This window comes from Taudactylus pleione, unplaced genomic scaffold (genome assembly GCF_031769625.1).
Source record: "Taudactylus pleione unplaced genomic scaffold, aTauple2 ptg000683l, whole genome shotgun sequence".
Lineage (NCBI taxonomy): Eukaryota > Metazoa > Chordata > Amphibia > Anura > Myobatrachidae > Taudactylus > Taudactylus pleione.
Genome location: NW_028285085.1, coordinates 255,202 through 280,179, shown reverse-complemented (window position 1 = coordinate 280,179; position 24,978 = coordinate 255,202). Strand labels below are relative to the sequence as shown.

Below are 24,978 nucleotides of genomic sequence, written 5' to 3'. Positions count from 1 at the left end.
GTAAGGTGCTACAAACGACACTCTTGCTGTATTCGAGCAGGGCCACCTGGAGTGAGAGCAGACGTTATGTCCATGAAGCTTGTCTTCACAAGCTAGTTGTCATGTGGCCATTTGCTCTGTTTAGCTAATGCAATCCAATTTTGACATACTGTACAGCCATTTCTGAAATATATCCTTTAGGGGAATTATAATAATACACTTTATCCAGAGCACCCAAACTATGTAAAGTCATGAAATGGGCTTTTGATGAATCGCCGTAACTTATGGCGATGGTCACAGATGCAATCGCATGATGCTAATAGTAATATCGCCAAATGTACTAAAGTGTGAGTTTATCTAACATGGCGCTTAGGCGGCCATTCACAAAATGGCGTCTTGCGATCTCATTTCCAAGATGGCATCTTGCGGCCAGTCGCAAGATGGCGCCGCTGCAATCCAATTTTAAACTGATCTTGTCTCAGTCAATAATCCAGCTTCGACACCCCTGTAATCCCTCCTGAATAGGGTTTTTGTCATAATATCTCAGGATTACACAGGTTCTGTGACTGATAAAAAAAAAAAAGGTAAAATGCACACTTGGGGGTAAATTTACTAAGAATCGAGATAGGTCGAGTTTTTTTTATTTTTTATCTCGATTTGCATCGCCTAAACTCGGGCTTGTTTTATTTTTTTGGTTTTGGATATTTACTAAAAAGCGAGTTTAGCTGAAAGTGAGTTTTCCGATGGTGAAGCAAATCGAGATTTCCCTCCCTAGTTACAAGTGAAGATGTGATTACTGACCCGAGATTGCAGTGTTTTCTCACTGCAAACCCGAGCTAGCAGCCTGCACATATCAGTGAGATATGTGCTGGCTGCTTGTGTTGTACCTGTAGAAAACTTGGTTTATTTAAAAAAAAATGACGTGAGGTTCCCCCCCCCAAAACACTAACCAGCCCCGGACTTGCCAGCCTGCCCTGTTACCTAAAATTACGGGGAACATAATGAATAGGGTTCATCCGTAAATTAGGTACTAGCACCAGGCAGCAGGAACAGGGCTGGTTTTAATTATAGGTGCAAAAAAATTGCGTAGGGGTTCCCATATATTTAAAATCAGCCCTGGACCCTTACTAGCGGGGGGGCTGATAGTAAGGGTAGGGAATATATGTGTATGAACATGTGGTAGGGAATATGGACCTCATTCAGAGCACGGTCGTACGCCACCGATGTTCGCTATACTGCGCATGCGTAAAGTTCGCAATGCGCGTGCGCAAACTAGCCGCTACGGATCACAAATTTCTCTCTCCTTGAACACAGCCAGGTCGGAAGTTTGAGTGACAGATTGAGGTGTTGTGGGTGGTAACAGGGGAAGGTGCTTGAAAACGGGGGAGTGGAGATCCGAACGCAGGCGTGCCTAATTATGCGAACGGAGATTTTATGGGAGTGCATACGGTTTATGGGAGTGCATAATTAACAAAGTAGCGTCATGGCACGTGACATGGGAGGTTTTTACACTGACATGATCGTAGAGCTTAAGAGAGGGTATAGTCAACCTTAAGCTCTACGACGGGTGATGCGTCGTCAGCGGGGGCTCGCGCATGCGCACGACGGAGCCGTCTCCTTCGTGCGCATGCCCTGTGGACCAACATCAAGTCGGTTGCGAGCGCTCAGCGCTCGCGACCGACTCTGAATAAGGTCCAATATGTGTATGTGTGTGTACATGTGGTAGGGAATATATGTGTATGTGTGTGTACATGTGGTAGGGAATATATGTCTATGTGTGTGTATATGTGGTAGGGAATATATGTGTATGTACATGTTAGGGAATATATGTGTATGTACATGTGTTAGGGAATATATGTCTATGTGTGTGTACATGTGGTAGGGAATATATGTGTATGTACATGTTAGGGAATATATGTCTATGTGTGTGTACATGTGGTAGGGAATATATGTGTATGTACATGTGTTAGGGAATATATGTCTATGTGTGTGTACATGTGGTAGGGAATATATGTTTATGTGTGTGTACATGTGGTAGGGAATATAGATTGTAAACTCCACTGGGGCAAATATTCTCTGTAAAGTGCTGCGGAATATGTGTGTGCTATATAACTAACTAGTAATAAATATATAATGATAGAGAAAGGACATGCACCTAATAGTGTAATAGTTAAGAATGTAAAAGTGCTAACTGTATGTACATGGGCGTAACTAGCATAGGTGCAAGGAGTGCAGCTGCTTTAAGGCCCAGAACTGACTGGGGCCCATCTTCCTTATCAAAGTTACATGTGTTATATCCTTTTTTCAGCATTGAAAAAGGGGCCCTTACAAACTTTTTTTTTTGTAAAGGAGCCCTTAGAAACATAGGGGCCGTTACAAACTTTTGCTATGGGGCCTTCAAATACCTAATTATGCCCCTGTGTATGTATATGATGTCGCTTGTACCAAAAAGACAGTCTAAATGGTTTCGTAACAGTTTTCAGCAATTGCCTCTCTGAGATAGGTGATATTATTGTAGCTGTATCTTCTCCTTGGCACGGTGTTAGCACAAACCTGGGTTCTCCAGACCACACTCTTACTTACTGTGTAGGGGGGAGGTTAGGTTCAGGCACTGGGGAGGGAGGGTTAGGATACTGACCAACAAAGTGTTGGTATCCTAACCCTGTCTGGATTTTGACGGTCGGGATCCCGAACACCAGCATCCCATATGTATTCCCCGTTTCTGAGGCACTTAGCAACCATCAACAGGGAGGTAGCGGTTACTGAGGTGCTAAACAACCATCAGCAGGAGGTCAACCCTTATGCTGGGTACATACTGGCCGAGATATTCAATTAAATGGGTGATATATTGTGTATGTGTCAGTCAGTGTGTACAGACGATATGTCTGTAAACAACGTTGTTCATAGACATATCACATTGGCTGTGCAGCACAGCTGATGGCAGAAATATTTGCACATCATGCTGTGTGTACGGGTGGTCAGGCTACTGTCCGTACACTTGCTACACAGGCCACCTAGAGAGGGGGGCACGCCGCGGGCCCGGCAGATGGAAGTGATGGTTGTTCAGTGTGTATGAACCATCATCTGCAGATATATCTGTCAGGTGTGTACCCAGTTTACTCACTGCTGTGAGGTCCTAATACATGGAACTAATGCTCCTTAGCAGGAAGCGTCACTTATATGTCTGCACCTGTTAGTCGCATAACTCACTACTCCTTTCTCAACTCTGTGAATCTCCTCCTTGCTTGGAGCACTGTGAAATTACAGTAACATATACATAGAAATCTTCTGAAATAAAAGTTGTCACAAGAGAACAAAGGACAGTTAGGAGACAGTGGCCCCCATTTATCAATGATATTAAACAACAGTGACATTTTTTTGTTTAGTATCACTGTGATACAAACGAAAAATGTACTTGTATTTAACAATACTTACCCCTCCAGCGAGGTCCCGCAAAGTCCTCGTCCTCAGCGAGGGCCTCTGCTGGCGACGTCAGTGTAATGCACATGTGCGACGGTCCATCTGCGCATGTGCATGACACAGGGACCCAGCAATACCTGGAAGGCTTCGCAGAAGCCAGAAAGGCACCATCCGGTCTCAATTGCTGGCAATGGTGCCTGCATCGCTCTTCCCATCTAAAAGAGCGATGTATTGTAGAGCGGAGGCGGGGCTACAATGATGCGATTCAGAGTGAATCACGTCATCAGACTTATCTGTACCACCCACTTTAGACAGGTAAATACGAGGAGGTGCGGCCAAACCGGGAGACTTGCCCTCTCCTGCGAGGGGCCGAGAGTACCACCCGATATTCAGGAGCCTCCCGACCACTGCGAGAGAGTTGTCAAGTATGATTCTGACGCAGAGATGGGATGAGCAATCACCAATCACTGAGGGCAATTGGTGCCCCATCCCCAAGTCTCGGTGCCCTAGGCAGCGGTCTACAGCTGCCTAATGGTAACATCAGCCCTAGTAATAAGTGTCTGTTTCCCTATCTTTGCCTATGCAAATATTCAGCTTGATATAGCTGTTTTCCTAGAACCCTGTTCCCTAACACAGAGGTTCACAAACTCCGCCATTACAGTCCACGTTTTAAGGATATCTGTGTTTAAGCTAGGGATGTGCAGGCTCGGATAGGTTCGAGTTTGCACGTGGAGTTCGGATTTTTCCCTCCAAAAAAACGGAACTCAGAACGAGGCAAAACGTCATCTTACATGGACGAACATCATCATTCCTGGACAAAAGACCAGGAATGATGATGTTCGTCCATGTAAGATGACGTTTTGCCTCGTTCTGAGTTCCGTTTTTTTGGAGGGAAAAATCCGAACTCCACGTGCAAACTCGAACCTATCCGAGCCTGCACATCCCTAGTTTAAGCATAGGTGACTTAATTGGTACCACAGTAAATTTGATTTAACCATCTGGACTCAAGCATAGATAGCCTTAAAACCTGGATTGTAGTACAGGTTGAGTCACCCATATCCAAATATTCCGAAATACGGAATTGTTTTGGCTTGACTGAGATAATGAAACCTTTGATTTTTGATGGTTCAATGTACACAAACTTTGTCTAAGGCACAAATTCTTAAAAATATTGTATAAAATTACCTGCAGGCTGTGTGTATAAGGTGTATATAACACATACATGCATTCTGTGTGTATATTTGGGTCCCATTCCCAATATATCTCATTATGATATGCAATTATTCCAAAATACGAAATATTCCGTTATCCAAAATACCCCTGGTCCTAAGTATTTTGGATATCGGAGACTCAACCTGTAGCAGAGTTTGGGAGCCTTTGCCCTAACACACACAACTATACCAGTACATTTTACTTTTTTATGGCATATACAGTGCATCCAGAAAGTATTCACAACGCTTCACTTTTTCAACATTTTGTTATGTAGCAGCCTTATTCCAAAATGGAATAAATTTTTGTCCTCAAAATTTTACACACAATACCCCATGACATGTAAAAAGTTTGAGATTTTTGCAGATTTAATAAAAAAAAACTAAGAAATCACATGTACATAAGTATTCACAACCTTTATAAATAGCTACTAAAAGATTTCAATATATATCGCATCACATCGATGCGATATATAGTGATGTTTAGTAGCCATTCATGTATACTTACTTCTCCGTCGTCTTTGGGCGCTGTCCAGCCTCTCCGCCATACCTGGACGCAGTGAGAAGACAGACATATTGGGAGCCCGATATGCCTGTATTCTCACTGCACATGCCCCGGTGTCCAAGAGCAGCAGGTCAGGACAGACATGCCGCAATGGATGCAGGGAAAAGGAGTCGGAGCCAGCACTGGACAGACAGCAGGGAAGTTTGCAGCTTCCCTGCTCTGTTCGGCTTGCGGTACAGGTTATGCCATCCTCAGATGGCGAATCTGTACCGCAGGAGAGGAAGGGAAAGCTGAGCTTTCTGTTCCTTTATGAATCGCTCACCGTACAAAAGTATACAGGCATGGAGTGGCGGTGGCGCTGGAGACGTAACTCTCCACTTCTCCACTGTAACTTGCTCCATGAATTGCACATAGCAGAGAAGAGCCCTGATTTCAGCTAACCGTGCCTCATGCATAGTGATGATAAATAGACCCCTTATGAGACAAGACGTACAGCTGCAATTGCCACAGTCCCCGGATGATGTCGCTGCAGCCACAACCAGCAGCCCTTCCCCAGTGACAGGTAAACATGCACGTCAAGAGACCCGCGTGCTGCCCCACTGGGGGGCGGGACCTTGCACTGCATGGATGGCGCTAGTGTGGCCAGGTACCGGAGGGTGAGAGGCTCTCTGCGCCCTCCGGCAACTGTCAGTCCAGTCATCTAACCACCGACAGAGACAACTAACTGACTTATATCCGGCATAAGTGTATCGTGCACATCGCGTCCCACCGAGATCTGACTGCCGCTCCTCCAGTCACCACAGCGGCTCCATGCCAGAGTGTGGGCGTTTCCGCTGAACCCTGGTGAGGGCGGAAGCGGAAGTGTCAGGAGGAAGGTGGAAACGGTGAGTCAGAGAATCCGTGAAGGTGTTTACTTATGTAGTGTATGTGCATAGCATTATATATAATATATATATATATATATATATATATATATATAGATCAAGGGACACACACAGAACCTCACCCACTATTCATCATGCACGCATCTATTCCATGCGCAGGATGACTGAATACATATGGCGTTTTGGTGGTTGGGTTGAGTACATTCTGGATTCTGAGCTCTGAGCGTCTGCCTGGTGATACAGTATACATGTATTGTACAATATAGACAGCCTAAGTGATTTGTATGGTATATACTGCAGCTTAAATGCAGTGTATGGTATTCATGTAGTATAATATACATTCATTTAGTAACAGTTCTTTATATAACGCACACAGGGTCTGATTCAGCAAGGAACGCAGTTGCTAGTTCGCACGCAATCGGCCGATTAATTTGCACTGCGTATGCTTCGCAGTGCGCGAACTAGCAATTGCGACGGGTACTGCGTCTGCAGAGGCTACGCAGACAGAGCTGAGAGATTGGCAGGAAGTAACCAAAACAGAAAAAAATACACTTTCTCAGCGGCCACTGGAAACTGATATCCTGGTGCTAATTGGGTAGGAGCTATATGATAATTGTGTACTATTAAATTTGACGTTGCTGTTAGTTCATACAGCCAGTTACTCCTCGGGCATACAAAAATTGCATAAGAAAAAGACCCTCTAGTGAACTGCGCAATTGTCAAATTATATAAATAAACATATATGTATATAGTAATATGTTGGATTGATACAAAAGGCTTCATTTAAAATATATAAATTTATTCAGTGTTCTAGTTATTACATATAACAGTTGAAATTCTCTACAATGCTTGTTCTAAATGCTGTATTGTCTAAATATCTTGGATAGCTCAACATCTAACCATTATCATCTGGATAGTGTAAAATACAGAGTTGATACTTTGCTCACCAGCTGGTTGTTGCAATTTAATTGGTATACAATGTCTCTCTCCGTATTGGTCTTTCAATAGTGCTTGGGTGGTTAAGATATTAGCTTTTTAAAGCTCACCGGCTGGATCTTTCCAATAGCACGGAGTTCCCAGTAGCAATCTGCTATCTTGGAGTACTGGCAAGTATGCTCTTCTCCATGTGTGCCGCTATGTGAGGGGCCTGCAGTGCCTCTCACCTGTGTGCTTCTAGTCGGCAGTTACGGGGGATTTGGCACACTATATCAAATGGATGTCTAGTACTCACAATGCTCGTTTCCCTTCCGTCTCGGATCACCGCAGAAGGGATGAGTGCACCACGTCTGTGTCAGCTAGTGTCTCCGACCCTTGCCCCGGCTGCTGTGTGTCTGGCTTGTCTCCTCACCTCTGAGGGCGAGGAGGTGTGTCCAGCACGCCGCGCTGGCTGGTGTCCACAGTGATCACTCTCGCTGTTGGCCGCACGTTGGATCCAACTCCCGGTGTGTAACAAGGGAGCACAAAGTTGGGAAACCCGTCTCTGAGTGCAGCAAGAAATAAGTGGGTGGTATCCCTGATCGACGCATTTTGCTCTTATCCAAGAGCTTTTTCAAGATAGACAGGAAGTACCATTTGTGGCTGGTGACGGGGGGTTGGGATAACGCAGGTGTTCTGGAGCATCTCAATGCCATTGCAGGGGCATGCATAAATTAGCCACTGCGCTACCAGACACAGCCTGAGGCCTCATAGCGTGCTCTGAAGTTAGCAATTCCTGAGTGAGGTCTGACCTGCCTTAACTGTGCGTATGGGTCCGATGTAACTCGATGTTACCTTTTAATTCGCTATGTTGCCCAAGTATACGGATGTGTGTAAGGGGAAGTGGGCATCCTTATGTTAGGCTGTGAGCACAATGCGATTGCAAACATTTGCATTTTACCGCTGATATTAGCAACTGCGTATCGTGCGTATTAGCAGAATAGCGATCCTTGCTGAATCAGGCCCACATGTCACTGTGTTTTACTGAGAACAATTGGACTTTGACATCAGTCCCTGCATCAGTGGAACTTACAAACCATATTCCCTGCCACATGGACACACACAAACCATTTTTGTCAGAAGTCAATTAACCTACCTGTATGTTTTTGGATAGTGGGAGGACACTGGAGTACCTGGGAGAACCTACGCAAGCACGTGGAGAACATACAAACTTCACACATTTATGGCTTTGGTGGGAATCAAATTCAAGATCCCAGTGCTGTGAGGCAGGAAGCTAATCATTGCTAAATGATCATGCTGATTTTTTACTAATGAATTATCGTTCCCGCTAGGCTGTTTCAGCGTGGCGCCGCCCCCTGCCCTATTTCTGAAGGGCATAAAGCACCCTGCCCTCCAGCGCAATGCCCCGCTGAAACAGCCTGCGGGTTCTGTCCTCCACCCGCGGGCCGCAGTGTCCCGCGGGTGGGGAAAATGGCAGAGCAGCAGTCACTGCCAGTTAATGGATGCTGGATGCATGCACCCGGCATCCATTCACAGTGACTGTGGCGTTTGGGGGCTGCCCGGCATGTCTGTAAGTGCTGGGCACGCCCCCAAGAGTGACGAAAAGGGGACGTGTCTTAAAGACACGCCCCATTTTAATTGACCACGCCCCCTTTTTGGGCACACGCTGAGCTGCCCTTGCTCTAGGTCCGGCACCATGCCTGCCGCCAGACCTAGAGTGAACACTAAAGAAGAATGTACATGATTCAAGTAGCACTCCTTTACCCTACACAGCTCCCGCAAAACCTGTTGAACTATCGCTATGAGCTGTATAGAACCCCTGTGTGTTTCAGCGTTTTCTATTATTGTTCCAAGAGTGTTTACCTGTCTTGCTGCTTTCAGTGTTGTCGCATGTTTGTTTGAGCAAATACCATGTTTGGCAACATCTTAACTATTATATAATAACTGTCAAAACGGAAGTTGCATATGGTCCCATAAAATCTATTTTCCATATAGTTGCAGGTAACCCATGGCAGACTGTGTTTGTAGATTATAACAGTAGGATACCTGTAATTGGTTTAATCGATTATTATTATAACTTACTTAGCATAATATCATTAATGCCAGTAGAAGTTATTTTATAAGGTCGTCAAGTGGATAATACTAGAGAAGTTATTGTGCAAAATATCAGCCTGTTCTATATAGGCCTTCTAAACATGGTCCATTGGTAGGCATAGTATTTGTGTATCTAAACTGAATTAGAGATTACTGGCTTAATCTGTACATTGTAATCAAGTCAATTTAAGTGGGGTCAATCTTATTGGGTGTGAGTGGAGCGAGCTGCTGGTGCAATGACGTGGAAACGCTGGCAACATCACTGCAGTCCGGCGGTACCGTATTTGCTCCACGAGCTGACTCGCGGCTGACAGGATTGACCCCGAAATGTTGTGTTGTGAAATAGAACATTTTGTAACTTTTACATTTTTGTTTTGTGTTTGCATGGTTTTATTCTGCATCGCATGTTGTCAGGCAAAGTTTATGTTCCTTTTCCGTGCACATAAATGTAGTATTTAATGTTGGGTTATTAATGGTAGACAAAACAAGTATTTTTTAAATTCTATAATTAAAAAAATAAATAAAAAAAATTATATATATATTTTATTTATTTTACATTGATAACGATAAGTTTAAACAGCGCTCTCTCTATTAGCTCGATTCAATTCAACGCGATGCTGAATAGCCACTGGAGGGAGCTCCCAGAGCTATCCAATTCACCGCGCTGATTGGTCCGACTAAAGGATTTCTACATGCACCCCCCCCTGGAGGGTACGAGGAGAAAACCAACAAAAGTGCCTGCTACGCAGCTGTTTTCCTGCTAACAGCCTCTCGGCCGGAGAATGACGGTTCTCATGACTAAACACCCGTGTTAGGTCTCGAGAACCGGCATTCTCCGACTTAACTGTTGGACCAAACAGCGTGGTGAATTGAATAGCTCCGGGAGCTCCCTCCCAGGGCTATTCAGCATCGTGCTGAATTGAATTGAGGACCTGATTCAGACCCGGTCGCTAGTTGCGGACGCTCGCTCCTAGCGTATGCAAATTTGGGTTAGTGACGGCATGGCAGGCGATCGCTCGCCAAGGCATAAGCACGCCCACTATGTCTTAGTGAGCGATCACTTTGTGTATGTAGACGCCCATTAGCGTGTCTTGACAAGCCCACTAGGGCACATCATCTCCCGTAAGTGTCTAAAAACATTGGTACATCGAGGACCATCGGAAGCGCTTGTGGTTGACTCTACCCTCCCGCAAGCACTGTGAGGTCTTCAGTGTAGAAAACAACCAAGTGACGTGTAGTAGGATGCATTTTTGTTAATTATGTACACCCACAAAACTCCATTTTGACACTCAGACACGCCTCCGTTCGCACATCCACTCCCCCGTTCACAAGCACCTTCCTCTGTTACCACCCTCAAACGGCACACCATACACTAGCAATCTACAGCCCCGATTGGTTGGTGAAATCCAACATTGTAAGATAACCTGATTTACCGATACAGAACTCTTTTTGGTTGGAATCGGCAATTGGTGTACCCCATACATTGCCAATACTTTCCGCCAATCATTTGCAAAACTAGGTATTGCCCAGTCCATCGCAGATGTATGGGGGGTCTTAACTTGTTGGGATGGATAATATTCTACTCTTTGGGGCTCAACACACTGGAGATGTTACAATGTTTCTTTAATGCTGCTGCAGATTCAGTCTTAAGCTGCCCATACACTTTGGGATATGCACCTTCGCGACGAGGGATCCGACGGCCAACATATCGGGCGGTCCCCACACATGGAGCGTGTGGCCGCCCGTCCGATATGACGGCACCCCCCTCCCCCACCCACATTGCGCTGCATGGGATCGTACTACGCATCCCCAGATCAAGCGTACCTGCAGTAAGATCTGGAGGTGCGATGTACGACCCCACGGGTGTGCGCGCACTGGCCGATATCATGCGCATACATGGTACGATATAGCAGAGACATTGTACCAATCCGTCAGGATCGGCTGCTATATTGCACCGTGTATGGGCACCTTTAGGAAAAGGTTTATCCTCCCAGTTTAAAGTTTGTTTGTTTGTTTTTTTTACTTTAGTTTGTAACATAAATGGAATTAGCAACCTATGAAATGCTTTCCTTTATGTACAATATCTCTTGTTTGAATATAATGAGCTATTTAACAACAGAAATAAGACTATTTGGAAATGTGAAAAGTATTCAACAACACTTTGGGGGGTATTCAATTAGGCTGCGAAAAGTCAGAATCGGCGAAAATTATTGCCGATGATGTCATTTTCGCCTATTTCAATTATCCCCGTATTCAATTTCAAAGACTTTTCGCAGGTTCGAAAAGTCTTTGAAAAAAACGGGGATAACTATTCACCATATTTTACATGGCGAAAAAAATGCAGAATTGGGGTTTAGGGGTGCAGGCTTAAAAAAAAATAGCCTGCACCCCTGGGAATGTCATTTAAAAATAAACTGACAAAAAAAGTTTACAAAAAAAAAGTAGGGACACCCCAAAAAAATTACTTAAAAATTTGGGGTGAAAAAAAAAAAGTGGAAATAGTGTTTAAAAATAGGGAAATAGGTGCAGGGGTGTTCTGTAAGTATGTGGTAGGTGTTTTCTAGAATAGATTATTAGCGGCAGGTGCATTTTTGCAGAATTTAAAAAAAAAAAAATGCTAGTAACCATTTTCATGTACCCCAAATTTGATGGGACCACTTAAAAAAAAACGAAAAAAATAAGCTAAGTGCTCTTCTGCATCACTTCCTCAATGTCGGTAAAGTACACCTGCCGCGGCTATTTAAAAACCCAACTTTCTTTTGCAGGCAAAAACGGGGGTACCCATAGTGATCCCCCATGTCTGGACATCTTTAGGGGGGTCCTACAATTCCCGAAAATTCACGTTTTGTTTTCGTATATCCCAATTCGCTGGGTCCCGTATTCGCTGATTTGAAATTCTTAAATCGAATACGGTTATAAAGCGCGCACGCGCCCGATACTTTATCCCAGGAATAGCTCCGATGTGGACCGAAAAGTCCAGCATGGACTTTTCGTTCCCAAGTTGAATACGGGCCCATACCTCAAATTTGTCCATATGACCCGCAATGTTGCATATGTTATGGATACAAAATACTTTCTTCACATGTACTGCTGACTGATCTGCACATGGACCTAGAAATTGTAAAATAGACCTAGAAATTGTGTATAATTGTTGGTAATGTTATTTTAATATTTTATTTTTATTTTAATGCAAGCATTAGTTATGTCAGTTGTGAAGTGAAATGTTTTCTCACAATTCATTACAACATAAAAATTTGCATTCAGGTCTCAAATGTGCACCAAACCACAGCAAGCATTCATCTGTCACGTGCAAGTTCCAAAATGACGCAACTGCCTGATTGGCTGCTATGGTTCACTGCAGATATTCTACCTAGAAGCAGTGGAGTAAAGCCGGGTACACACTGAAGCGATGTCGGCGCGATATGTAGTTGCCGGCCAAATCAGGATGGCATATCGGCCACATCGCTAAGTGTGTACGGCCAGTATGCGCTGGTCGTCCGTGCTGCATGTCCAACCGGACGATATCGCAAGCAGTCCCATTTCAGGTAATGAAGGACGGAACGAGGTATCGTTCCGTCGTTCATGGCCTCGTTCTGATGTTTACCCAGTATCCGATATGTCGGCTCGTTGGGCCGTCATATCGGCTGGGTACACATCGCTCAGCTTAATAAAACACTTGGGGTCTGATTCTGAGAGGGGAGTAAAGCAAAAAGTAACTGTGCACCTGAACAAACCATGTTGCAATGTAAGGGGTGCAAATACAGTTATTTTTTTAGCATGCAGGGTAAATATTGACAAGGTAAAAAAATATTTATATATAAACAGTGGGTGCTAAAAAAATGATTAACAAAATCTATTTTTACAGTGCTTGTAAATTTCCACAATCTTGTCTAGCTGCCCCCACAATGTGGATCATGGATTCTCCACCATAAATATACGGAATCGGTATGAATTACTGCTGAACCCCTGGCCGGCGATTCAAATCCCGACAGCGGCAGCCCGACAAGGATGAAAATCCTGATTGTCCCCAGGTAAGTATTCACTAACCTATTCTACCCCCTAACCCTAACCTTCCCCCCAGTGCCTAACCCTAATCCCCCCCCTTCTCCACCGCCTAAACCTAAGTCCCCCGGGGGGTGCCTAACCCTAACTCCCCCCCGGGAGCCCTAAACCTAGCCCTCCCTACCCCGTGGCTGTCCGCGCTCGGTGCCTGGCATCACTTCAATCGGGATGCCGGGCACTGGTCTCCCGGCGTCGGTAAAATGACAGGCGTCTAGATTTAGACGCCTGTCATTTAACCCTTGCTGGGATTAAGCAGTCAGGAAGCCGGCTGTCGGGATTAGGTCCGCCGGCTTCCCGACTGCATACCAAATATACAACTATATAGAAAGGAAAAATGGGAGCGCTGCTGACACAATTTGCTAATTTAAAATTCAATATTTACTTTGCTCAAAGAATATTTTATAAATATTCGATGTGATTTTAAAATATTCTTTGATCTAAGTAAATATTGAATTTTAAATTCGGAAACTGAGTCTGGAGCTCTCCCATTTTTTCTTTCTATGTAGGGTAAATATTGTCTGTTTTTGCATATAGCCCATAAATGTTGGGCAGCTTTATGTTTGCACTGCAATTTATATTTGAGTTTGGATACATCTTTCACAAACCTAAGGGGACAATTCGATTGTTTATTGCTCCCGTCTAAAGTGATCAGGAGTACCAGTATGTGGGCCTGAATCAGCTTCAGATGGAAGAGGTAAGCTGCTCGCAAGCAGCTTAGCTATTCCGTCTGTGCAGATATGGTAATGCAGCAAGGAGGCATCACGCCCCCTGCTCCATTACGTATCCGAGATGCGTTGTCCAACACAGCATCGGATACTTTGCGGGACACCGGCCTGCTAAGGTGACCCATGGGGTCACGCAGCCGGCCGCCGCAATTGAGATGAAGAAGCCAGGGAATCCTGGCTTCGTCCCTCCTACGCAACGGCGGCGACACGCCTCCGTTTTGGGAAACGGAGGGAATCGCCGCCCCCTCCCCGCCCACAAACGGTAGCAGACTGTCAATCACTGAGAGTCTGCTGCCAGTCTGTGAGCGTGTAAGCAGGACCCATTCTGCACACTCGCAGAATGGGGCCTGCGCAGATTCTCGAACATCGGAAATCTGCGTTCAGAAGTGCACTAGCTTGCACTGCTGAATCAGGGCCTCTGTCTGAACATTTTAAACCTGTCCCACCTGTAGTGCCAAGGTGCAAAGTAACTTTTTTGTTTTACTCCCATCACAAAATCAGGCCCTTGATGTGCAGTGCAAGCTCAACTTTAGTCCCATTGTGTGCACTGATTTGGGCAACTATATTACCGTTGAAGTGTATAGATTGTTGAGCAAATAGTGACCCCTAGTTCTACATAAACTTCTTCCGGTGTGGTGGCGGAAGTCTATACCGGCCAAGGGGAGGGAGGAGTGAGATGAAGTGAAGTATGGGGTAGGTCCATCTTTGCACCTAGTTTTGTGGAGCATTGCATACACCAGAATTCCTTTTACAGGGTGAATTTATTAAAATGAGATAAAGCTGCTTGCTGGGCTTTCACTGCTGCATGGAAAGTACAGCCATCTCAGAGCAGGTGGTTTATAGGTCTCATCCTATTTTGTTTTATTTTAGTTGGACTCATTTTGCTCTTCTCATGTTGCACTTCTGGGTACACTTTGAGCAATGTAATAAAACGGCCCTATGCCCTCTTCATTTTCATAATTCATTTAGACCGCAAATTGATTTCTACTCCAAGGGGAATATTTGCATAAAAACAGAAATATATTTTCTTAATGGTTTTTGAAGGCATAATAACTGGATATATTAGTGTATGGTTATTATTCACACAATAATACACATGAGCTAAATCATGTAAGTGTAGAAGATTGGCTTCATTTGCTCTCTGCAGCTTGGGTCTGGCCAACTTGTCACTGAATTTGAAAACACACAATGAGATCTACCTTGTAGTGAAGTGAACAGTGTAAAACCTTACTAAAAGCAATTTATGTTTAATGGCTAGTGCTGTCCATTAGGGTGGAAAATACTGTCATTGATCGCTGCTTGTCTTACATCTTGACAGATCAGGGATTTTAGGACTGAACACTACATGGAACTGACAGCTGAATAAAATGACAGATCAGGAGAACAACAACAGTATTTCGGCAAATCCCTTTGCGGCTCTTTTCGGGTCTCTTGCAGAAGCCCGGGAATTTGTAGCTGGGCAGAAGGAACAGCTCCGACAGCAAACAGGTAATGTAATAATATTAAGGTGAGAATTTAATTCAGTGTGATGGGCGCAAGGTGCATTCGGATCTGTTGAACGAAGACACTTTGTGGCCAGTATGTTCCCCCATCGAGGTACATTAGCGATGTTTGGATTCCATGTTAAGTGGGAATATGAACGCTGAATATTGCATTGACACATTGTGCTAAATTGCATCCCTCCCTATATACATTATACCATATAGACATATAGGGAGCTGATTCTGGGTCGGACGGATTTCTGTATATGCGTGAAAATGGCGAGCTTTTGCATACCTGCGTAGATGCAAATTGACGCATGTTTGCATAGGTCTGTCCTATTCTGAGTCAGACGTAACTTGGCCGTATCTGTCTGTCTATGAGATTGGGCGGTTCGAGACGGGAAGTGGGCGATGACAATGCAATCGCACGAAACCGCCCTGACTTGTAGGAATGTCGTGGGCGTGTATGTAATGCTCCCGGCTATTCTGAGTCATGTGTATGGGTGAAGAGAAGCCTGTATCTGACTGATCTCTTACACTTAGCATAGAGCAGGTGCAGATTCTAATGATGATGCAGCGACTGGCGTAAAATCTATGGGCGGCGCAGGTTTCCATTTGCAGACACGCGGATCCTGGCATTAGCTGAACAGAATGGCGTGTTAGCATAGGGCAGTAAGTCTGGTTTCCGCGGCAGCCAGCAACTACAGCTACTTTGTCTGCGTCTTAGAATCAGCCCCATAGAAACGTCTGAAGCCCAACACCATGCTTCTGAGTAATATACAGTATACACCACTCTAATGATACTCTCTGTTTCTGCACACGGCTCTAAGAATTGCACATTTGGTTGGTTAAGGTTCCGTATTGGTCACTAGTATAGAAGTTTCTCTTCCACCTCTATAGACGATGCAGGGGAGAGTCAGGATGATTCGGACAACAGTGTTTCGGAGAGCCTGGACGACTGTGATGACTCTGTGGCAGAAATAAGTCGCTCGTTTCGCTCTCAGCAGGAGATATGTGAGCAGTTGAACATTAACCACATGATTCAGCGAATCTTTCTGATCACGTTGGACAACAGTGAGTTTGGTAATCTGTGGCTGAATGTATTTCGTAAAATACAATCTTCAAAGTAGCACGAGGTGCATTTGTGTTTGTATGTTAACCCCTTTCATTTTATTTCAAAACACGCATAACAAAAATAAGTATGAGCACTGCTACATTTAACACTTGGGTATTTATAGAGAAAAATGCTTTAAATAGGATTATTAAATATTTTCTTATGTTTGGTGATGCCAGACTTTCCAAACCCTGGAGTTGTTAAAATGATTTCCCTTTGTGCAGGGGGGAAATAGACGTAAGTCCAGCATTATCAGCAATTACTTTTTTGCCAAACCGTTCGGATCACTTTCTGGTAGCAGCTGATGGGAATTAGGCATTCGCCTATTCTCACACCAAATCCAGTTTTGAATACAAAAAAATATATAAAACATTTCACACATTGATGACACATAAATGGCATTTTTGTCCAAATTTTTTTTTATGTGCGACTTTTTTATGTTGTTGTATTTAATTAAATTTGTAACTCTGTATTTTACAATATTAAGCAAAAAATGATTGAGAAGTTGTTTTGTACACCCATTCACTTATGCTAATTCCTGGCAGTTCCTGTATGTTATCACTGCCAATTAGTGTAACGTTACATAGATTTCAATGTGTGAAGATACCTGTTAGGTGTATCTGGTCATCTGGAACGTATCAGTGCTACAAGGAGAATGTAAAATGTTGTTAAGGTGCATACACACTAGACGATATGCTCCCTGAGCGATATCGTCTAGTGTGTCCCCGGCAGGCTGTGCTCAATGTCGTTCATGACATTGAGCACAGCCGCTGAACAATATCATTAGCGATATCGTTCAGCGCCGGGCTCTCTCACCCATTCCCTGACATGCAGCAACCTGACGAGGTCGTCAGGTTGGCCTGCATGTCAGCCCGATGAACGAGGATGACGAACGACCCGCGGGAACGCGCGTCGTCGTCATCGTTCATCTTTTTTGTGTTAAAAATGGACGATAAAGTGGATGACTGAACGATAACAATATCGTTATCGTTCAGTCGTCCACTTTAATCGCCCAGTGTGTACGCACCATTAATCTATGGTATAATGCACTCCTTAGTATATACATTTCTCCTTCATCCACTAGGGGACACTGGAGTTCAAGACAGTGGGGTATAGACGGTGGTAGAGTAGAGCCTTGGCACTTTAAATAATTTAGAAGTGTGACTGGCTCCTCCCCCTCTATGCCCCATCAGCCCCAGTTTAGAAAATGTGCCCGAGAGAGCCAGTAGCACATCAGGCTGTCTCCAGCCTTTTCATATATTTTTTATCTTTAATTTAATGACAGGAAGATTGCTAGCTGTGGCAGTCTGCCTGCTACGGGGGAGCCGCCGGGAAGGCACCGCCACGGCTACTGCAGCCTGTGTCCGGTGACCCTATGGAGGGGGCACACATCATGGAGTCATCGGACCCTGCAAGGACCCGCCACAGCTGACAACGGCTCGTGTCCGGGTTTCCTTGCTGCCCCCTCAGCCCAGCATCCCGGCCGCAGCAGCCTGTAAGTATACCACTGCTCCTGGTTAAGCAGGAGCAGTGGAGACATAGCTGGGCTCAGTGACCTGCCACGGCTGTCACTGTTAGGAGAGACCCGACATCCTCCCCCCGCACCTCCTTTCACCGAGTCCCTCCTCGTGGTACTGGGAACTCAGTAGCGGTGTTAAGGGGGCAGACAGATAGCGGGGGCGGTGCTTATTATCGGCGGCCATAGCTCAGCCTGCCGCCCTTAGCAGCTGGTGTTTGGCGCGTCCTGCACACCAGCGGCGCCATCAGTATTCGGGCTCTCCGCGGGCGTGCTAGGCTCTGAAACGCGGCCCTCAGTAATTGCAGCCGCGCCGAGACATACGGCTACTAGCAGCTGTATTACACTCCATGCTGGCTTTTCCTCCGCCGGGACTTGTATTATAAAAGCTACAACGCTGCTGGGGGTACTTATATTACACAGTGTGACAGCAGCGGCTGTCTCACACACGCCTGGTTCCCTCCTCGATACTCAGAGAGAGACCGCTGCACCCCGCGCTCCCATAGCAGGGAATTACAGAGCGTGCACAGCGCGGCTCCCCGCCCTCGTTTTTCTTTTACAGTGGAAAGCCGCGTCCTTCTGCTCGTAGGAAGGCAGTGCAGTATGGGGAGCTTCAATGCTAGACGCTGTGCTAATAGGAGAAGGGCTGCCACATATAGTCTAGAATGGCTTTCAGCCGGCGCGCACCGTCACTTCCCTGCTTTCCTCACCTCTCTGTTACAATTATAGCCACTACAGTGCTTCTCAAGGTACCATAGGAGCGCTCACATTTTGAGTATAGATACAGCTACACCACTGAACTGGAAGCTGACGGGAGATACAATAATCAGTAATATGGCAGCACATAGAATATTACAAATCTACCCTACTCGGGAATGAGACTGTGCTCACTGCAGCAACACGTGCTGTTTTTGTCTCCCAGTGTACATTAGTTAAGTATATGCACTAAAGCCTATGTTCTACAACCCGGTAGAATCCCGGTGGTGATAGCGCTACAGTAACATAGTTGGCGCTGTGGTTAGCCTTGCTAGCTCCATACTGTGTGGGATTGAATACCAGCTTGTTTGCTATTTATATGTCGCAGGCTGGCCTGGTGGAAAAACACGTGTCCTAATCCTGCGTATGGTGAAACCTCAAAGTGCTTGCTTCGGCAGCACATATACTAAAATTGGAACGATACAGATTACATGGTCCCTGCGCAAGGATGACATGCAAATTCGTGAAGTGTTCCATATTCAAACGTAGCAGAAAGATCCTGCCCCTATGCCGTAGCTGACAGCCGTCCACACGCGGCACATGGTGGTCTCCCTGCGTGGAGGTAAGCTGTGTGTGTGTGTGTGTATATATGTATATATGTATATGTGTGTATATATATATATATATATATATATATATATTATACTAAGCTCTGCTTTATAACATACTGTATACATGTCCAGAGTGAACACTGTCATTGCCTCAACCAGGCTCTTGAGTCAGTTCCTTACATGGCTAGCTAACTATTGCTCATGTTCTACTTTAAAGTATTATCGTCACCTATTATTCTGTTTATGTAGGTACGTGTATGCATGTATAGATATATATGTACAATGTATCGCTTCTTGTCCTTACCTCAAGGACAAGGGCAGGATCTGTTATCAGTTTTATGTCTGATATCTAGCATATTTAAGAGGTAAGATGCTGCGATTGGAAGCGGGAATGACCCGATGCGATCGTTTGGAACAATAACTGCTTTACAGAATTGTATGTTATATATGTCGGTATATATATATTATATATAAATATAGGTATAGCTACAATGCCACAGTCTTTAGGTGTACCTATAATTCCAAAATTAATTATAACAGGCTAGCCATGGACCCGGTTAGTACCCAGAGGGGATGTCACCTGGGACCAGGAGTTATAGGATATATATTTATTCTTTGGTGCTCGCTTCGGCAGCACGCCAAAAAGAATAAAAAAAAAAAATATTTGGAAAGCTGGATTCTAAAGTCCAGTATACAAATTATTAGGTGACTCTATAGACTAGAGTCCTGTTATAACACTTAAAGTGTGACTTCTAGTTCGGGACCCTATATATATGTCCTGTGGCCTTCTGACCACACATGTATAAAATAATATTTATTTATTTTATTTATTAACAGTTTCTTATATAGCGCAGCATATTCCGTTGCGCTTTCCAATTGTAAACATTGATAGAACAAAACTGGGTAATAACAGACAGATATATAGGTAGGAAGGCCCTGCTCGCAAGCTTACAATCTATAGGGGTACTTGCATTAATGTTCCTGGGGCATTAGGTGTCTAGGTTCAGCTAATGTTGTTCTAGGGAGGCATTCTGTCTCGCCACAATATCTAAGGCACCTCTTTTCGGGGGGGGCATATTATTTATAACTACACTCCAGTGGCGCACTTGACAGCGCCCGGTAAGTACTTCAAGAACCGATGCACAAAATATAAGACATTAAGAATGCAATATGTTAAGTTCTATGTCAGTTCTTATCACCTGGTGCAGGAGTCTGACAAGTAAACTTAATCTGTTGGGACTAACTCTTCCTTTCAGAGAGATTGACTTCCCATGCAACTATGTTTATGCAGTGTGTATGTGGCTGTCTATACTAATATATTCCCATCCTTTGAATATTTCCTAATAAGCGGGAAGCCTGTTTCCACCCTAACTGAGGTTATGACTACAGATATATCCCTTCTTTTATTGGGATAACATACACATCCTATGTCTATGTACAGGTACCCTTCTCGGTATAAATTCCGGTATCACAGAGTGACGAAGCTATTTCAGTAAGATGAGTCTTTGAAGCAGTGGGCCCTAGGTACATTTCCTATCAGAACATAGGAAATCCAGGTTCTATTCCAACCTTGGGGCTTATTTGGTTAATTTCCAACAGACTGCAGTTACTGCTCCTATGCCTGAAGGTAGGAGGGCTGCCCACTGATATAGACACGGTCAGGCCTGGGTTGTATTATCTTGGTGGGCATCAAGTAAATCCTTGACCCTGTGGTTCAGTTTTATTGTTTGTTTCAAAATATCCCTATCGTTGTGACTTATAATGTCAGGGGTCGCTGGTGGTGATCCATCATCACATATATGATATTCTATGTGCATCTTGACCGGTACAGGGATTCTGTCTCTTTGGCTAATACTTGCTGGTCCATTATAAGTGTTAATGTAAGGATAATTACAATAGCAGACTGTTATTTGGGGGGTATGTTTTCTATATAGGTACATATCCCTAATGGAACTAGCATGTGGTCTTGTAGGACCTTCATATCTCCATATCTCCACTAACACTCTGCTAGTATTTACAGTATTTTCTACTGCAACATTTCCAGACTGACGTCCACGCTGTAGAACATTGGTTCTTAGTCCACCGATGCTATTCTCTATACCTGACAAGGCTGGTTGCGGTGAGATGGAAAAGGTCAGTGTAATTCTGCATAGAGTCCAGAGGGTTTCTGGTCGCTCACAGGTAAGCGGGCTTACTCCACTACAGCTTCGGAAGATGCTCCTATTAATGCAACCTGACGTTACATAGCCGTTATTCTCCCTTTCGCACCCAAGCTGCTGTCCTAGCAGCCATCTGCTCTTTTTTGGTACCTGTTCCTATCAGTTGACCCTACACTTTAGAGCTTTCCTGATGTGTGGGTTCATAGTTCCAACATAGAGATTAGTGACAATATTCTACTAAAATCTGTTGGGGTTCTGGACAGTGGTGCATCTATGGGCTAGTGCACACCCTTACATTAAGATGTGACAGTCATTATTCCATGCAGGAGGCCTGGTTGTTTTCCTGTTCACTATCTATTGATACTTTAATTACACTTTCAGGTACTTACGGGTACCTTCAGGGTTGTCCTAGTGCTCCAGCCTTGCCTTTGGGAGGCTTCCCCATATTGGTAGCTCGCTCTACCTGTATGGCTGTTGCATCCGTGATTTTTTAACTGCTAGGCTATCCCGGTTGTTTTCCGACTATGTTCGTGCCAACAGCTGTACTGACTACGTACTTCCATCACGTTGGAAGTTGTTGTTTGGGGTTTGTTACTATGGTTTTCTTTTCAGCTGCAGGGTTCCAGTTGCTGTTTTATCCCTGTTTACAGAATGGGTTATACCGATGTTTAAACCTCTGAAAGGAGTTGTATTCTCTCGACGCCACATCTGCCTCATGCCCAGTGGGATCTCCACCCGTTGGAGACTTTTATGATTTTACCCTTCCACTGGTTGACAACCCTGTAATTAGTGTGACCTCCAGAATGGTCTGGGTTGACTGTTCGGCCGTGGCTTGGCCTCAATGTATACTCTTGTTAGAGAAGTCTGTGGACAGCTCAGCTCTGTATCTGTAGATTAGTATCATTATACATATATCTATATGATTTTGCTTTTGTCCGGCACTGCGGAGATTCAGATGTCTGAGACTGTTGCATCCTTCTGTTTCAGACTCTGTTACGGGTTTCTCAAGTTTGTTCTCGTGTTACCGCCCTTCTCCTATTTTTGGGACTCTCTGCTACCAACGGCCCTGGTTGGTCTGTTTTCAGCTGAGATTACGGTGTTCTGATGATTCTTGTCTGCTGTTGTCCACTAGATTGCTGTTTTGTTCCATTCGACATACATTGTATGTGGGGAAATTCTGTGGCTGTTTAGCGAGGAGTTTTGATTGTCTCCTCTGCTCGACGTCGCTTGTCCCCTCAGCCCTTGCTTTTCACTTGGGCCTCCGGTTCTTGGCGGTCGCCGTTTCGGTTGCCCGCTGGGTCGGCATGTTCTCAGCGCTTCTCACCCGGGAGGTTGGCTTTGGGACGTCCCCACTGTCTTGAACTCCAGTGTCCCCTAGTGGATGAAGGAGAAAACAGGATTTTGGTACTTACCGATAAATCCCTTTCTCCGATTCCACAGGGGACACTGGACGCCCACCCAGCGCTGCTTTCCTGCCGTTTTGTTTGGTTTATTATATGGTTGTGTGACTGCATGGGTTACCTGCAGTGGGTTCCACTGTGCTCCTTCAGTCGGTCTGGTTACTTTCTGTGGATTCTCCTTGTTTCCTGTTGTCCTCTGTCTCCTCTCGGGCTAAGTTTCTTAAACTGGGGCTGATGGGGCATAGAGGGGGAGGAGCCAGTCAAACTTCTAAATTATTTAAAGTGCCAAGGCTCTACTCTACCACCGTCTATACCCCACTGTCTTGAACTCCAGTGTCCCCTGTGGAATCGGAGAAAGGGATTTATCGGTAAGTACCAAAATCCTGTTTTTAGGAATATTATCAGGATCTTTCAAATGATGTGACCCCTGAAAAGTTTATTTTCGGTTTTGGCCAGAGAACGGCCCTGCACTGCAAGCTCCAGGGGTGGGGTCATATTCCCCTACTCTGACTCCAATAAACTCAGGGTTCGTCTTATTTGAAAGAAGAGATTCCCCTATTCCAAATAATGTGCCACTTAGTAGTAATTATCTGGTTGTAACTATACAATATCACTCTGCACTGCAGTAATACTAATAGTGCTGGCTAATGGGGGAGGGTATTTATCAGGTATGATTTGCCCATCCTGGTACCCCTCTTTCAGATAATGTGCTTGTTTAATAGTTATGTTCTGGTGATCACCAGACACTAGCAGCCTGTACTACTAAGCATTAAGATGTTCAGAGATGGAAGGGAGGAATGTAATGCTCAGATTTCCCCCATCCTGGCTTCAATAAACACAGTGGTCCCCTGCCTAGACACAGAAATTAAGCGATTTGGAAATCATGTTACCAGAGGACAAACAAAGGAAGGCAGTTAGAAAACTAGTATTGTAGAGCGGCAGTGAAGATACATTTTCTGGATGAAATTGTTTTTGTGCTCTATTTGTTTGTGTTTTTCATGTGTCAGGTGACCCTAGTCAGAAGAGTGGGAATGGAATTCCTCTGCGTTGTGTGTACCTGGAGGAGATGGGTTCAGAACTCGATGGGCAGGACTGGTTGGACATGGATAATGTGGAACAGGTACACCCAGTAGAGTATACAGGTGTTATGTCAAATAAAATCCAGTAGGAGGGGTGAGGTTGTTAAGCCTGGTACACACTATACGATTTCACAGACGACGACGGATCGGAACAACATATTGTCCAAATCGTGTAGTGTGTGCTCATTATGTATGCGTTTGGGCCCTCCCGTGGGGTCGTCCGCTGCATCGTCAGATCGTCTCTACATACGGCTCAAACTGATGATGTGACTGACGACCCCATGCAGCGGGATGCGGCAGGGGCCGACTTATCGGACGGTTGGGCACCGGAACCTCTAATGTGTACCGGCCGTCGGATCTGTCGGCGGGGATGGTCATTGTATAGTGTGTACCCAGCTTTTCAGTGAGCCCCTAGAGAATGTCTTTCACTGAAGGTAACTAATGACTCAACTAATAATGTATTATTAGTTGCAGTTTGATTTTAAACTGATTGTTTGTTGAACAGATGTTCCTAAAAGGTATCCTCTTTTATATGTAGTTCCAAATGCTTCATCATGCACCTATCGAATGTGCAATCTGATGCGACAAAGACTGAACTGATTAATTTGATAATTGTATATCTGTGTGCGACTGAGTCTGAATCTGTATACAAAGGACAGCAGAACTTGGCATGAATTAAGCCGTGGCGGCTGCATTGTGGCACGTCATATACCAATTCAGATACACACAGATATACAAGTGTTGCATAACAAATTAATCGGTGCAATCTTGTTAAGTGGTTTTGTCCTATCCAATTGCGACTAAGACGCACATTCAAGCCAAAAATATTCTTGACGCATGGGACCTGGGCTCGCCTAGACGAGATGTTTGGCGCAACTGCAGCAATAGTGTTTGGGGACACATCTGTATGTCACCATTTCAATCTCTTTCAGGCCTTATTCACTCGGCTGCTTCTCTCTGAACCTGGGAAATATCTGATCTGCATGACACCCTCAGGAGTCCCTAATCTGTCTGCAGAGAGAGATGCAGGGGAGAAGCACATCATTCCATTCCTGTTTTCCTGTTTCCAGAGAGCTAAGAAAGAGGTGAGATTCCATCTGAGCCACAAC

The 24,978-nt window shown here is 44.8% G+C and overlaps 1 protein-coding gene and 1 pseudogene across 3 annotated transcripts in view; both read left to right on the top strand.

Moving 5' to 3' along the window:
* The first annotated feature begins 5,695 nt into the window (after window positions 1-5,695).
* The window catches only part of UBE4A (ubiquitination factor E4A), a 42,805-nt gene continuing 23,522 nt past the window's right edge, over window positions 5,696-24,978 (top strand). Inside the window, exons 1-6 of one of the 3 annotated variants that reach the window (XM_088455987.1) lie at window positions 5,696-5,996; window positions 12,921-13,057; window positions 15,132-15,301; window positions 16,195-16,368; window positions 23,798-23,910; window positions 24,802-24,954. In XM_088455987.1, the coding sequence (XP_088312113.1) occupies window positions 15,181-15,301; window positions 16,195-16,368; window positions 23,798-23,910; window positions 24,802-24,954 (561 nt within the window). In that variant the 5' untranslated portion in view covers window positions 5,696-5,996; window positions 12,921-13,057; window positions 15,132-15,180. Of the gene's footprint in view, window positions 5,997-12,891; window positions 13,058-15,131; window positions 15,302-16,194; window positions 16,369-23,797; window positions 23,911-24,801; window positions 24,955-24,978 lie in introns of all 3 variants that reach the window. The other 2 variants (XM_088455986.1, XM_088455988.1) reach the window with 2 other exon arrangements.
* LOC148477901 (U6 spliceosomal RNA) lies at window positions 19,063-19,163 on the top strand (annotated as a pseudogene).